Source organism: Acaromyces ingoldii, assembly GCF_003144295.1.
Source record: "Acaromyces ingoldii strain MCA 4198 unplaced genomic scaffold FA10scaffold_3, whole genome shotgun sequence".
In the NCBI taxonomy this organism is placed as follows: domain Eukaryota; kingdom Fungi; phylum Basidiomycota; class Exobasidiomycetes; order Exobasidiales; family Cryptobasidiaceae; genus Acaromyces; species Acaromyces ingoldii.
In genome coordinates this window covers 2,599,633-2,613,319 of record NW_020290249.1, presented here as the reverse complement: position 1 = coordinate 2,613,319, position 13,687 = coordinate 2,599,633, and the positions used below count along the sequence as shown (strand labels likewise).

The following is a 13,687-nucleotide window of genomic DNA, read 5'->3' as shown; positions in this document are numbered from 1 at the left end:
AGATGAGGTACATCAGCACACGAGGCGACGGCGCGGAAGAGCTGACCTTTGAAGAGGTAAGATAAGCAGCTGCTCGTCAACGATGGTGTGGGGGAAGCTGACTCGCTCGCCAGGCCGTTCTGCGAGGCCTCGCGCCTGATGGGGGCCTCTACATTCCGACGGAGCTGCCGACGCTCCCCGCCGATTGGCAATCGTCCTGGTCGAAGCTTTCCTTTGTGGAGCTCGCCTACGAGATTCTTTCGCTCTTCATTCCGGGCACCGAACAAGAAGGTGGTATTCCCTCTTCCGACCTTCGCGATCTCGTCCAGCGCTCATTTGCCTCGTTCAAGGCGCCCAACGGCCTCGTCACGCCCATTGAAAGGCTGGGCGAAAAGGAATGGTGCTTGGAACTGTGGCATGGTCCCACATTTGCGTTCAAGGACGTTGCGCTTCAAACACTCGGAAATTTGTTCGAATACTTCTTGGCCAGGCGTAACGCAAAGAGGACCCAAAAGGGCGAGCCTAGGGATTTCTTGACCGTCCTCGGTGCCACGAGTGGAGACACTGGAAGGTGAGAGCTCTGCCTACGTCTCGCTCGTGCTTCAAGTTGCTCTAGTCATCGCTGATTGGTATTGGGAGTACAGTGCGGCGATTGCTGGTCTGCGGTCAAAGTCGGACATCTCCATCTTCATCCTTCACCCAAAGGGTCGTGTGAGCCCGATCCAAGAGGCCCAGATGACCACAGTCCTCGACTCCAACGTGCACAACCTCGCACTTGAAGGCACGTTTGACGACTGCCAGGACGTCGTCAAGCTCCTCTTCTCGGACCCCGAGTTCAACAAGAAGCACCATCTAGCCGCTATCAACAGTATCAACTTTGCGAGGATCCTCGCGCAGATCGTTTACTACTTCTCGGCCTACTTCCAGCTTCGCACGGCTGGCGTGGGAGGGCAAGGCGAGGACGTCGAGTTTGTCGTTCCCACGGGAAACTTTGGAGATGTACTCGCAGGCTACTTTGCAAAGAGACTCGGCCTGCCCATTTCCAAGCTCGTTGTCGCAACCAACGAGAACGATATCCTTCAGCGATTCTGGGCGACGGGTCGCTACGAGAAGCAGGCCTCCAGCGGCGGCTCTGCGTCAGCAGCAGGGCAGACTGGTCCCGCCGCGGGCTCTTCGGATGGATCGCAGGGCGGTGTCAAAGCTACGCTGAGTCCTGCCATGGACATCCTCGTCTCGTCAAACTTTGAGCGTCTGCTCTGGTACATTGCCTACGAGACATCTGGGCGATCAAGGAAAGCAGCAGGCGCGCAGCTCCAGACGTGGATGAAGCAGCTCAAGGAGCAAGGAAAGCTCGAGGTCAGCCCCGAGCAGCTCGCCCTCGCTCGCAAGGACTTTGATGCCGAGAGAGTCAGTGATGGGCAGACGAAAGAGACGATTCTCCGGTATTTCACCCGGAAGTCCAACGAGCACCACAGCCGAGGCTCCTACCTCATCGACCCGCACACTGCCGTTGGATTTGAGGCGGCCAACCGACGATCGGCCTCGCCATCCTCGAACAAAGCCCACCAGGTTGTTCTCTCCACGGCGCACCCGGCCAAGTTCGCAGAGGCCGTGACATCGTCACTCGAGTCGGCCAATGTCGCGTTCGACTTTGAAAAGGACGTTCTGCCGAAAGAGATGCATGGTTTGTTGCAGAAGGAGAGACGTGTCAAGGAGGTCAAGAGGCAAGGAGGGAACGACGCGGTCAGTGATCTGGGAAACGGAACCAGGCAGGTCCTAGACAGTCTCTTCGACTCGGCAAAGGATTCCTCAGCGACTCGAGCAAATGGCGCCAGTGTCTAATTAGATGGGATAAGGCTTTACTTCTGAGAATGTTGATTGATGATGGGATAGTGTACAATGTTTGCCTGCATACTACTTGGTCTGCCAAGTTCTAATCGTCTGATCGTCCGATACCGTCGCCAACGTCGGACCGTTGGGTCCGCTAGCCCAGTCCAGGCCATTGATCTCAAAGTTGTGCGCTGTCAAGATAGTCGCCTCCCCAAGACCTTCCTCTGTGCATGACGGCGCGTTGAGCGATGCAAATGCGTCCCAGATAGCCACCTTTCCCGAGTGGCACCCCAGTGCCAAGCTCCTTTCGTCATCGTGCAGGGCCAGGCGCGCGTACAGACTATTTGTCCGTGACGCCGCAGCAAACAAAGCCGGGCTGGGTACGCCAAGGGAGTTGGATGAGGAGCCCGAGGAGAGGTCGGAGAGGGAAGAGGTGTAGACGCGGCCGTCGGTGCATGCACTGTAGATGTGCGTCGAAGAGACGGCCAAACTCGATACGCCATGGGTGCTTTTAATGTCTCGACGTCAGCTGAGCTTCTCCAATCTACGGATCGTAAAGCTCACCTCTTGTTGTGGCCGTGAACGGCTGTCAAGTCGATGCCCTCATCCACAGGATCGAGCACTAGCGGCTTCGTCTTCTTCTTCTTGCCGCCCTTTTTGGGGGCTGCTGCCTCTGCTGTCGCTGCGGCAGCCTCATCAACATCGATGTGTCTGGCACTGTCGTGCGCTGATCGGAGGTCCCAGAGCTTGAGAATGCCGTCTGCGCATCCTGCGCTGGCAAGGACCCCGTTGCCTCGTCCCGGAACGTAAGCGAGTGAAGTGACGCCCTTTGGATGGTGCTTCTGCCGAGGATGACGTTTCACGAGGCTGGTGTGGGCGCCCCAAATGGAGAGCACCGGGTCGGTGACACCGTCTTCACTTCGGGCAGCAACTCGAGCATCGAAGACATGGATCGCACCATCCCTTCCTCCACTGACAAAGACGTCACCTCCTCCGCTGCTCGAGTCCCATGCAATGGACCTTGGAGACCCACGGAGGCCGCCAAAACAACGAAGCTGCTCGCCTGTCTGTGTGTCCCAAGTTCGGACCATGTAATCGCTCCCGCCTGTCGCGATCACCTCGTCATCATGGCGCCAAGCCAACTCAAAGACGGACCCGACGCAGGCCGTCCAGACGGGCGAGGCGGTGTACTGCTGCTCGAAGGTGTAAATGTCGCGGAGCGTGTTGATGAGTGTTAGCTTGCCCTCGTTGTCGCCTACAGCCAGCCATTGAGCCTGGCTTTGAGAGAGGCAGCGGGAAGAGTGCGAGTACCGAGCGCAGAGAGGGTGGGTGTGGTCGCGTTGTTCATCCATCGAGGCCAGCGTGAACAGATCGTACATTGGCGTCGAGGTCGTCGTCAAGGATTGGTGCAGCGACTTGTAAGAGACTGATACGAGGATTAGCAGATTGCGTTACCTCGCAAAAGGGACCCACTCACTGCTTGCTTTTGATCCATAGCCGGCCCCAAGCGTACGGCAGCCTCCAAGCACGCCCGAACCTGCAACGCCACCGCCGTAGAAGCCCCGCAAGGCCGAAGTGGATGACAAGTTCGCCGCTGAGTTGGTCCTGAGTGCAAGCATGTACGAGGACACGTCCGCCGTCGCTGCCCGATGTGAAACGCTCAGATTGAGAGGTGGCGGATCCGAGAGAGAACAAAGGTTGGATGGATGATTGGCCCAGTCGGCCTCGATGAAATGGCTCTGTTCATCCGCTTTGAGTCTCCTCCGGCCTCTGCCGAATGTTGGTGACGAGGGAGAGTCCAGGATCATGTCATCTTGCGAAGAAGAAGGAACAGATGGGAGCTGCACGCGCGAGCTGGCTCTTCGCTTGGCAGTGAAGCGAGCAAAGAGAGGTGCTGCGCGAGACGGCGTGACATTTCCCTTGACGAGAAGCACCTCCTTGCAAGGCGGCGTCCTCTGTGTCCCAGATATTCTTCTTCGCCGACGGCGTGAAGGCGTTCGAGGAGCAATGAGGCCCCAGTTCTCCTCGTCATCCGAGTCATCCGAGTCGTCAAGCCTTCCCTGGCAGAAGCTGACGACGGATGAGCAGGGCGTGGCCACGCTCTCTGGCTGCGATGAGTTCAGGGCAAAAGATGTCGGCGAGGAACTCGCAAGCGGAGGTGTTCTTCTCCATGAAGACGGAGGCGATGAGCTCGACGCCATGCTGCAACTTCCAACTAGACGGAGCGGTGGTGGTGGTTCAGGTTTCTGCGCGCGTCCTGGGGCTCAATTTTCATCTGTGTTGGATTCGAAATCAAAATTAGGGGACCGAATATAAACGAGCGCGTCGTGTCGCCTCACGCGCTCCACCGATTAGGCAGCAAGAAGCGGCATGAACGACGGCAAAAGTGTTGCTGTGGTGGGTGCGGGCATTATGGGGCTCTGCACGGCTTACTATCTGGCCAAATCTGGTCGGTGCCAAGAGATTGTTCTGATCGAAGAGGGAGAGGTCGCTGGGGGTGCAAGTGGGAGGGCAGCAGGCTTCCTGGCGAGGGACTGGCACGGCGCGCCAACAAGGGTGAGAGGCCGATAAGGCCCTGATCGAGCCGGTACAGTTGCTGACCACGTTCCAGTCCCTCGGCAAACTTTCCTATGAGCTCCATGAAGAAGTTGCTCGAGAGCTTGATGGGCCTGCTCGCTATGGATATCGAAAGGTAGCTTCCCTCTCGATGCATGTGGCAACAGGTCTGGGCGATGGTAGCAGTCATTCACACAGTTCTTCTTGGGTCGATGCGAACAATGTCTCTGATGTCAGCGCCATCGAAGAGGCGCAAGGTGGCGGAACGGCGCAGCTACATCCCCGCCTCTTCTGTCAAGTCCTCTTACAGGAATGCCTCTCGTTGGGCGTCCAGCTTCGCAGAGCTCGCGCTGAGTCTGTCGACGGCAATCATAAGGTCCGCATGTCGAACGGCGAGACCATCAAGTCCGATGCTGTGGTCCTCTGCTGTGGACCATGGACGGGCCGAGTGGCAAAAGAGCTGTGGGAGATCGATGTCGACATTCGCGATCTCGCAGGGCATTCGCTTGTGATTCGCACTGCAGGGCCCATCCCGCCCGTAGCCATCTTCGCTTCACTCTCCTCCAAGCATGCTACTGCAACACCCGAGCTCTTTTCACGGCCAGATGGCACCGTGTACATTGCAGGCGAAAACAGTGCGTACTTCACTGCTGATTAGGGTGAAATGGGCATATGAGACACTGATTAGCACGCTTCAGCTGGTGCGCCATTACCTCCAGGGACAGCGTCAGTCGAAACAGCAGAGGCCTCGTTGGACCGATTACTTGCTGCTTGCAAGCTTATCTCTCCTGCCTTGGCATCCGGCACCGTCGTGGAGCGCGCACTTTGCTATCGTCCTGTCACGAGCCGCGGATATCCGTACCTTTGCTCCCTGTCAGACAGCGGGCTCCCAGGCTGCTACATATGCGCAGGTAAGTCATCTCGCCGCTACTTAACCCCTGAAAAGGATAGCGGCGGAGGGACAGACATACAAAAGCTTCAAGGAACTGACTACATTCTGCAGGACATGGTCCGTGGGGGATATCGCTCTCGCTTGGCTCTGGCAAGGTCATGAGCGAGATCATTCTCGACGGACACGCTAGCAGCGCGGATGTGCCCTACTTGCAGAAATCATGATTGCATCATCTTCTCTCAGCCTGAGCGGTCAACAGAGGGCGACATGAGGCGACGAGCATTCCCGAAAAATATGTTGTCGATGTGACGCTGGTCGGTCCACCGGCTTGCCACACCCTCCTTGGCTGCTTTGAGCTTGCCATTTGCTGATCCAGTGCTGGTCCATGCTGTTGTCCGATCCAAAGCCGCTTAGCACTGTTCTTGTAGGGTTTGGTGAAATGACTAGGGCAGGTACTCACGGAAATCCGAGCCATAGACAAGTTTGGACGAGGCCTCTTCCTTTCCACCAAGGAACACCAGCAGGCCTTCGATCTGATGTGGGAAGGGGGCACCCGCGAGATCAAAGAAGCAGGCGTCGAGCATGTTGCTCTTGAGTGAAGCTACGTCGATTGAAGGTGGCGAGCTCGGGAGTAGAGGCGCAGCGGACAAAACCCTGTCCAAGACGGACGACAGCGCTCCTCCGGCATGTGGCACGATCCAGCGAATGTTTGGGAAGCGACCGAAGACGTCGGTCAGGAGCATCGTGGTAATAGCTCGTGCTGTCTCAAAACTGTATTCAATCAGAGGATCAAAGCATGTCGACAGAAGCGGATTGCCGTGGGAAAGTAGGTGTGCTTCGTCATCGCCCTCCTCGTTTGCAGCTCGAAAAGATGGGATAATCTTAGCCGCCTTTGGCTGGCGGACGCAGGGTGCTGTTGGGTGGATAGAGACGACAGCGTTCATCTCATCGAGGCTCCTCCAGAGCGCGTCGAGGCGGCCATCGCCCAAGTAAACGCCATGAGAGTTTGTCATGACGACGAAGTGGTTTATGCCCTTCTCTGCACTCATTCTCCTTGCTTCTTGTACCGACCCCTCAACGTCTGGTAGAGGTAAGCTTGCAAACATGCCCAATCGATCGCCATGCTCTTTGACAGTTGTCGAGGTCCAATCATTGCATTCGCGCGCCAGGCGCCGAGCCGCCTCATTGTCGCCGGGGGTGAGGTGGACGCCCGGCGAGCTGATACCGATATAAGCCTTTTCAATACCTAGGGCGTCCTGATGATGGAGTTGGGCTTCGACTCTCCACCCTAACACGTCCTTGCACAGCTCGATGGGTATCCCATCAATGTATCGTGTCCCGCTGCGACGAATCGCGTCGATGTAGCAAGGAGGAAGATGGTGCGTATGAAGGTCCCACATCATAGATGGTGACCGCAATGGAGGTCGAGCATACGAAGACCCTAAAAGCTGATTTCAGCGCAGCAGCGCCTATAAGCAAGAGCCTCCCGCCGGAACGCCCACATGGAAAGCCTCATTCAGCGCTACGCTTGCATATCCCTGTAAGTCGGTGTAGTAATTGAGGGTTGTTTTCGAGAATCACAACTTCAATTTGCTGGACTGCTTCAAGTGTTCTGCCCTCGGCTCGCTCCTTCCGTACCGTCGACAGGAAGAAATCATGAGGATCACCTTTAAATTTGAATGGTCCGTGCGGCAAAGCGAGCAAGGTCGACTAGGAAGCAGATAAACTTACTACCACTACACCAGAAGCTAGGAAAGGGTGTCGAGACGAACATCTCCTCGAGCTGATCGGAGATGGTAATGGTGAACTCTGTCCCTGCTACACAGCCTCAAATACTTCATACACGCCGAGGCTCTCTTCTCTTGAGCCGCTCTCGAAGCCCGCTGGTGCCTCGTTCTCCGGATGCTTGCCGATGCTCAGGTTTCGGCCCGCAAAGGGTACTTTGCTGCCGGCGTCATCGTTGCAGGGGAGGGAGCCGGAGAGCTGGCGAGCTTCTGAAGAAGGTAAAGGGTCAACGCCATTACACGAGCCCAACCCAACTCGCCATCCCTCGCGTAAGCAACCGGCAAGATCCACCCTGCATGCTCCCAAAGTGCAAGGGAAAGACAACAGTCTGCGCCTCCAGCTTCACAACAGTCAGGCTCAATGCTCAGGTTTCAGCTTCTCATGCCCTTCCTGCGAAGTCTCGACTCTCTTGGTCAGACCGCATTGAAGAACGTGTCTACACAGTGGCGGTGACATGCTCGCAGCACCCATCCTGATGCCGGCATTTGTGCACGGTGCACCAATCGCACGGCCTTTGGCACCTCCTATTGGTGTCAGGTGGCGACTGCAGGTCCCCTGTGTGGCAAGCCACCGTTCTGTCTGTGAGCACATTTCGTCATCCTCGCTCGAGAGCCCTGTCTCCCAGAGAGTCAGATCAGAGTCGAGGCAGGTACAAGAGCAGCTGGAAAACAATTATTCAGAGGGCACGTTCCTAATTGATTGCCGGGGTGGATAAAAAATTGCGAAGCGGCGGCAGTAGCCCTGAGCGCGTGAATAACTGCAGAACGCAAGAGCGCAGAAAGGATAGTGTTCGGAAGATTTAGCGTCGAGAAGAACGAAGCTGCGCGCGAACAATGCGTCAGAGCCGCTTAGAGCTTTGCAGCAGTCATATAAAGCGAGAAGACGGACCATTACTCATTTGGAGTAAGTTCACCTGCCCCCTTTTCACCTCCATCACATCCGCCATGTTCCGCCGGTCCCTCCTCGCCCTGGTTGCCGCTGCCAGCTTGGTGACTGCCTCGCCACTTGAGGCGCGTCAGCAGGCCACTTCGACTTCGTCCGCTACTCCGACATCGACATTGGCCTCCACCTCGACATCGGCCTCCTCCAACGGCTCCTTCCCCACCGACATTGGCTATCCGGGCAAGGTTAAGCAGGGCCTCCAGTCGCCCTTTCTCGTCCAGGCTGACAAGATCAACTCGACGGCGCCCAACTTGCCCCAAGCACCTGCCCCCTACGAGAGTCGGTGGAGCGCAGTTGATGACAAGAATGGTGAGCAAGGGTTTCACGCTTGTTCTAACAATTCGACGCTGACCTTGAAATTCACTGCAAAAAGGTTCCTTCCACATCTTCAAGAACCTGGGAAACACTTCGCCCTACTTCTCGAGCCCTCTCTTTCCCGAGACCCAAGCGAACCGTATCCTCGCGGATACGTGCAACATCAGCCAGGTCCACATTCTTCACCGGTGAGTGCTCCTCATTGTCTCCATAGTATCGGAAGGCACGCGACTGACCAGAAATCCAATGACAGACACGGTGCCCGGTTCCCCACTTCTTCGACCACTGAGGGCGCACCCTTCTTCGGTGCATACATTGCCAATGTGACTGCCAACGGCACTGCCATCAACGGGACAGGCCCCCTGACATTCCTCAACGACTGGCAATACGAGCTGGGCGCTGAGATCCTGACGCGGATCGGAACGCAACAGCTGTTTGACTCTGGCGTGCAGCACAATCTTCTCTACGGCAAGCTGTACAACGCCTCGACCCAGGCTCACAAGCCCGTCGTCCGCACGACGAGCCAGTCACGCATGCTTGACAGCGCCCGGTATTTCACCCTTGGCTTCTTTGGCTGGAATGCATCAGAGGCTATCAATCTCGAAGTAATTCTCGAGGGTGACGGCTTCAACAATACTCTCGCCAGCTACGATACGTGCAACAACTCTAACATCGCGACCGTCGGCGACACTCTTCTGAGGCCTGTCTGGGACCCTATCTACCTCAAAGATGCCATCCAGCGCCTCCAGCAATACACCTCCCTCAACCTGACAACGGAACTCGTGTATGGCATGCAGTCGCTGTGCGCCTACGAGACGATGGCATTCGGCTACAGCAACTTCTGCGGACTGTTCACGAAGGAAGAGTGGCTCGGATTTGAGTACGATCTTGACCTTCAATTCCAGGGTATGTGCCTTGACGAACGGGAATAGAATCGAGACATGCCAGCTAATTTTGAGCTTGCCTCTTACTAACAGGCGACTACGGGTTCATGAACCCGACTGGCAAGGCTCAGGGTATTGGCTGGGCTCAGGAGCTCCTTGGCCGTCTGACGAACAACACGCAAATCTCGCCCATCACGACGCAGAATTCGTCGCTGCTCGTCGACCCTTACTTCCCCATCGACCAGCCTTTGTACATGGACTTTACGCACGACGACATCATCGTCTCTGTCCTGACAGCGCTCAACTTTACCCAGTTTGCCGACTTCCTCGACCCAAACAATCGCACGGAGCCCCGCAACTTTATTTTGAGCCAGATCACCCCCTTCGCAGCCCGGCTCGTGTTCGAAGTCATCGAGTGCTCCAACGGCACCGCCAACGCCAACGCGACGCAGTACATTCGTGCAAAGATTGGCGAGGCCGTCATTCCGTGGAGCGCCGACCAGGGCTGCGGTGGCCAGGGCGTTGTCAACTCGACGCTGTGCCCTCTCCCTGACTTTATCCGCTACCAGCAGGAAACGGCTGTCAAGGCGGCCAGCTTTGACCAGGCCTGCTTTGGCCCCACGCCAAACGTCACTCTTGACACAATTCCTCGCAACGGTACTATCTAGTCACAAGACTGGCTTGCATCTTTCTTAATTTGCAACGTGAAATTCGATGAAAAAGCCCTGTCGAATAATGCGACACCGATTGCACTAAAGGGACCTACGCTCTGAAGTCCGTTCTCTTCCCCAGACCACATTTACCTTATCGAGGCTTGTACAGATGTGACATTGACTTTGTACACGCAAGAACCGATATGAACAAGTACAGAACGAGATGACGTCAAAGGAAAGCCAAGAGGTCATGCCGACGGTAGGCGGGGTCCAGGTCGCCAAAGTCTGGGTAGAATGCCGTCAGTTGGTCCTGGGCGCCGAGGTAGTCGGTGTTGTAGATGCGACAAAATGGCTCCCTGACCTTTCTGGCCGGATGGAAGAGACCCTGGAGGCAGTAGGACAGCAGCACGCCCGGACCCAGCGCGACGCGCATCGCTTCAATGGCATCCATGACGGAGTTGATGACGTGCGGAGACGTCTCAAAAACGTTTGGGTGCAGGAGGTTGAGAAAGTGGAGGAGGGCGTCCTCGGCGCCTAGACCGGCCGTACCGAGAGCCAGGTGCTTCACGACCGAGGCAGCAGTCTGTCGATGGACGGCATCTCGCTCGGTGAGCGCATCTTCAAGGATGCCACAGAGCGAATAGATGTAATCCTTGTTGGCTTCGCCGACGTACTCGGTCAGGAACGAGAGTGCCTTGAGCGAGCCTGTGCGAACATTGAGCTCCGCAGTCCTGTATTCGTTGAGGATAGCGGGGATGCATGTAAAAGGCCCGCAGGTTTCGGCAACAATGGCGATGGCCACTGTCGAGCAGACTCGTGACTGTCGCTCCTGGACGCGCAAGTTGGTCAACAAGACCTGCAGCACATCTTGTGGACCCAACGCTCTGGCAATGTAACCAAAGGAGTTGACAGCGGCTCTGCGAATGGCTTGCTTGTGGGCCTTGAGCAGGTCGAGCAGCTCGAAGCAGATCCGCATCCACTCCCTTGCGCTCACGAACTCTGCGCCCCTGTCCGCTACACGCCCGATGAGGTTGATCGAGGCCTCCTGTACCTTTTCGTGTCGGTTGCGCAAGATTGGTGTCATGCGAGGCAGGAGGTCCTTGATGGGCGGATTCATCTGCGTCATACCGACGACATTGGCGATTGCCGTCTCGGCCGTGATGATGCTGGCCAACGTATCGGGGAACTCCTCACCCAGTTGCTCGTACAGGACCACACCGAGCTTGGAGAGAAGGTGCTCTTCGCCGCACTGCTTGATGACGACAGCCAATTTGGTGGTGAGATCAGCAGCCTGCTGTCGGGTCTTTGCATTCTTGTTGTTGAGTCGCCAAAGGATCGTGGAGACAATCTGCGTCAGGTATGGCTTGACTCGCATGCCCAAGGCATTAATGACCGTGCCGAAGCCGTCAAGGATGATTTTGTCCTCGATCGTCTGCTCTTGCAACGCGTAGATGAGACCGTCGACGAGCTCCACCTCGAGGCGCTCTCCAATGTCGGCCGCTCCCAGATTTCCGACGACTTTCTCAACCGTCTCCATGGCCATCTTTCGGAATGGCTCATTTTCATCTTTGAGATGCGACACGATCCTGCCGACAACCTCAGCCACGCCCGTCTTATTGGCCAACTCCACAGTTGTGTCGACGACATGCCGGTAGTTGCGCCTGTCGAGGGCCATTCGCCTGACCCAAAAGTGCCGGAAGAACTCGGGAAGCATCTCGTCCTTGAGGAAAGAGCCTGTGACACCATCGGTGGCGGCGCACTGCTTGACGACTTTGAGGACGATCTTCTTCATCTCTTCATCGGCCGACTGGAACTCGCGAATGAGAGTGGGAGTCACCTCCTTGACGAAGTACAGCGTCGAATCGGCATCCATGAGAGGAATGATGAAACCGATAGCCTTGAGAAACGCTGCAAGTCCTTTTCCTCTATGCTGCCGTGTGCCGATCCAGAGAGGCTTGAGTACATTCTCGAAGCTCTCGATACCGTAAGGAGCGGCGGCCTCTGCCAACGCGGCCAGAGCGAGAGCTGTCATCGTCTTGACTTTTTGTTGTTCATCTTCGAGACCCTTTTCGACGCAATCTACGAGGTTCTTGAGATGCGGCAAGACTGCACAACCCATCATGATGGCAATTTGCTGGATGATTCGAATGCCCGTGTGCCGAGCTTGCCAGCTCTTCTTTGAGCGGCAAACAGCTTTGAGAAAGGGGAGGAGGGCAGGGATACCCAGTGCAGAAGCGACGACGGAGAAGGCACGAGCGGTCGTGTTGCGCACGTATTCGTCAACATGATCGATGTCAGGTCGCATCGTCGAGATCATGTGAGCCAGACCGGCGGCCTTGGACAGGTTTGAGATGATTTCGCGGCCTTCGATACGCGCATAGTAGTCTTCGTCGATGAGCAGCGGCTCAATGACGACGAGAATGCGGTGCACGTATGGCCGTACAAGATCGTCGAGCTTGTACATAATGCGGTCGATGACCTTGACGAGCAGGTGGCGTTCCTGATCCTCAAGCGTCCTCTCCATAAGCAATGGCAGAATCTTGTCGAACAGAGGTCCTGCCCCAAATTCTCGAGCCTTGTCCGTTATCTGACGCAGCGCTGTTTTCCTCATTGGCGGCGTGCCATTCTTGATCTTGAGGAGAAGACGCATGATCTTGCGCTCCTTCAGCTCGTCCAACGAAAGCTCCATTTCATTCTCCTCTTCATTCAAGATCTTTTTGAAAAAGGTTTGATCCTCGCTCTTGAAAAATGCCAGCTGACCAACTCCAGGGATGTCGGTTGGAAGATCGGGAACCATACCCTCGGCTGCCGCTCTTGCACTGGCCTCGTCCTGCATCATGAATCCGCCGCCTCCCATAGGGGCAGGTGTTGCCATGAGCTTGTGTGCTGGCGTTCGAATAGGGGCATAATCGGCAGGAGGATCGACAATCTTGTATCCTTCACTCGGCAGGAGCTGATCCAATTCCTCATCCGAGATGGTGCGGTTCCTTGGATCGAAGAAGAATTGGCCTGCGGCTACTGCGGGAGCTGCAGTCGCACCGTTGGAGGCAACCGGTGTCTGATCCCACCTCGACCTCTTCGGCGTCTCATCGGGCGCTGTCGCTGCCGCTGGTGTCTCGTCCCACCTTGATTTCTTCTTCTTGGCCGATGCATCATCGGACCATTCGCCAGCCTTGACGTCAGTCAATGACGCTTCACCTGGAGCCCCCACATCCCACCTCCTCTTTCTCCCTACTCTCGGCGTGGCGTCCGGCGCTGGCTTCTTCAAATCGTCGTCATCATCGCCACCAGCCTCTTTGCCTTCGCGCGCATCCCTTTCCTTTTGCTCAATCAGCCGTCTGACCCTCTCTTCCTCCCTCTCGATTTCAGCCCTGCGCATGGCTTGTTTGTAGCTCCCTTCGCCCTCTTCTACACCTTCACCACCCTCGAACGCATCGACAGCCTTGTCGGGACCTACGTCTCGATTGAACCTCTTCAAGTGGTATTCGCTCTCCCGGCTTGCAATCTGCCTGGCCTTGGCTCGATCTTGCAACGGATCTTCTTCATCGTTGGCAAACTCGTGCAGAAGATGCTTGGGAGCGGAGAAGGCGTCCAAAGGATTTGATCTCTTCTGCTCGTCCTCGTCATCAGAGGCATCGTCTTCGACCGAAGGAAGCTCCGCGACGTAGTCCGACTTTTTTCGCCCGCCGTACATATCCTTGTCGAAGCCGCCTGCCTTCCCGAGGGCAATGCCTTGGGACTCGGCGCTGGCCTTGCGCGCCGCCTGGAGCTGCTTGATCTCCTCTGACTCCTCGACCATCCTGTGCTCTGGATTGAGTGGGTGGGTGAAGGAATGTCGTAAATTGCAATAC

At 56.4% G+C, this 13,687-nt stretch overlaps 5 protein-coding genes across 5 annotated transcripts; 3 read left to right on the top strand and 2 right to left on the bottom strand.

The window, feature by feature from the left end:
• Nucleotides 1-2: 2 nt before the first annotated feature.
• Nucleotides 3-2,248, top strand: FA10DRAFT_275357 (tryptophan synthase beta subunit-like PLP-dependent enzyme; the record flags this gene model as incomplete). Its single annotated transcript, XM_025523262.1, has 4 exons — nucleotides 3-56; nucleotides 114-550; nucleotides 624-1,722; nucleotides 2,075-2,248. The coding sequence occupies 4 exons, from the start codon at nucleotides 3-5 to the stop codon at nucleotides 2,246-2,248; spliced, it is 1,764 nt and encodes a 587-aa protein (XP_025378046.1).
• Nucleotides 2,249-4,140: 1,892 nt separating this feature from the next.
• FA10DRAFT_267280 (FAD dependent oxidoreductase) lies at nucleotides 4,141-5,590 on the top strand. The gene is made up of 4 exons (XM_025521848.1): nucleotides 4,141-4,365; nucleotides 4,421-5,000; nucleotides 5,064-5,276; nucleotides 5,369-5,590. Exons 1-4 carry the CDS (start codon nucleotides 4,222-4,224, stop codon nucleotides 5,479-5,481), a joined length of 1,050 nt encoding a protein of 349 aa, XP_025378045.1. The 5' UTR covers nucleotides 4,141-4,221; the 3' UTR covers nucleotides 5,482-5,590.
• Nucleotides 5,307-6,815, bottom strand: FA10DRAFT_267279 (amidohydrolase 2). The gene is made up of 2 exons (XM_025521847.1): nucleotides 5,718-6,815; nucleotides 5,307-5,645 (listed from the first exon to the last, which is right to left on the bottom strand). The coding sequence occupies exons 1-2, from the start codon at nucleotides 6,655-6,657 to the stop codon at nucleotides 5,497-5,499; spliced, it is 1,089 nt and encodes a 362-aa protein (XP_025378044.1). The 5' UTR covers nucleotides 6,658-6,815; the 3' UTR covers nucleotides 5,307-5,496.
• A 1,078-nt stretch (nucleotides 6,816-7,893) lies between these two features.
• FA10DRAFT_267278 (phosphoglycerate mutase-like protein) lies at nucleotides 7,894-9,979 on the top strand. The gene is made up of 4 exons (XM_025521846.1): nucleotides 7,894-8,293; nucleotides 8,358-8,487; nucleotides 8,553-9,205; nucleotides 9,277-9,979. Exons 1-4 carry the CDS (start codon nucleotides 7,987-7,989, stop codon nucleotides 9,849-9,851), a joined length of 1,665 nt encoding a protein of 554 aa, XP_025378043.1. The 5' UTR covers nucleotides 7,894-7,986; the 3' UTR covers nucleotides 9,852-9,979.
• FA10DRAFT_267277 (putative splicing factor 3b subunit 1) lies at nucleotides 9,870-13,649 on the bottom strand. Its single transcript, XM_025521845.1, has one exon. The coding sequence runs from the start codon at nucleotides 13,633-13,635 to the stop codon at nucleotides 10,066-10,068; it is 3,570 nt and encodes a 1,189-aa protein (XP_025378042.1). The 5' UTR covers nucleotides 13,636-13,649; the 3' UTR covers nucleotides 9,870-10,065.
• Between the last annotated feature and the right edge of the window lie 38 nt (nucleotides 13,650-13,687).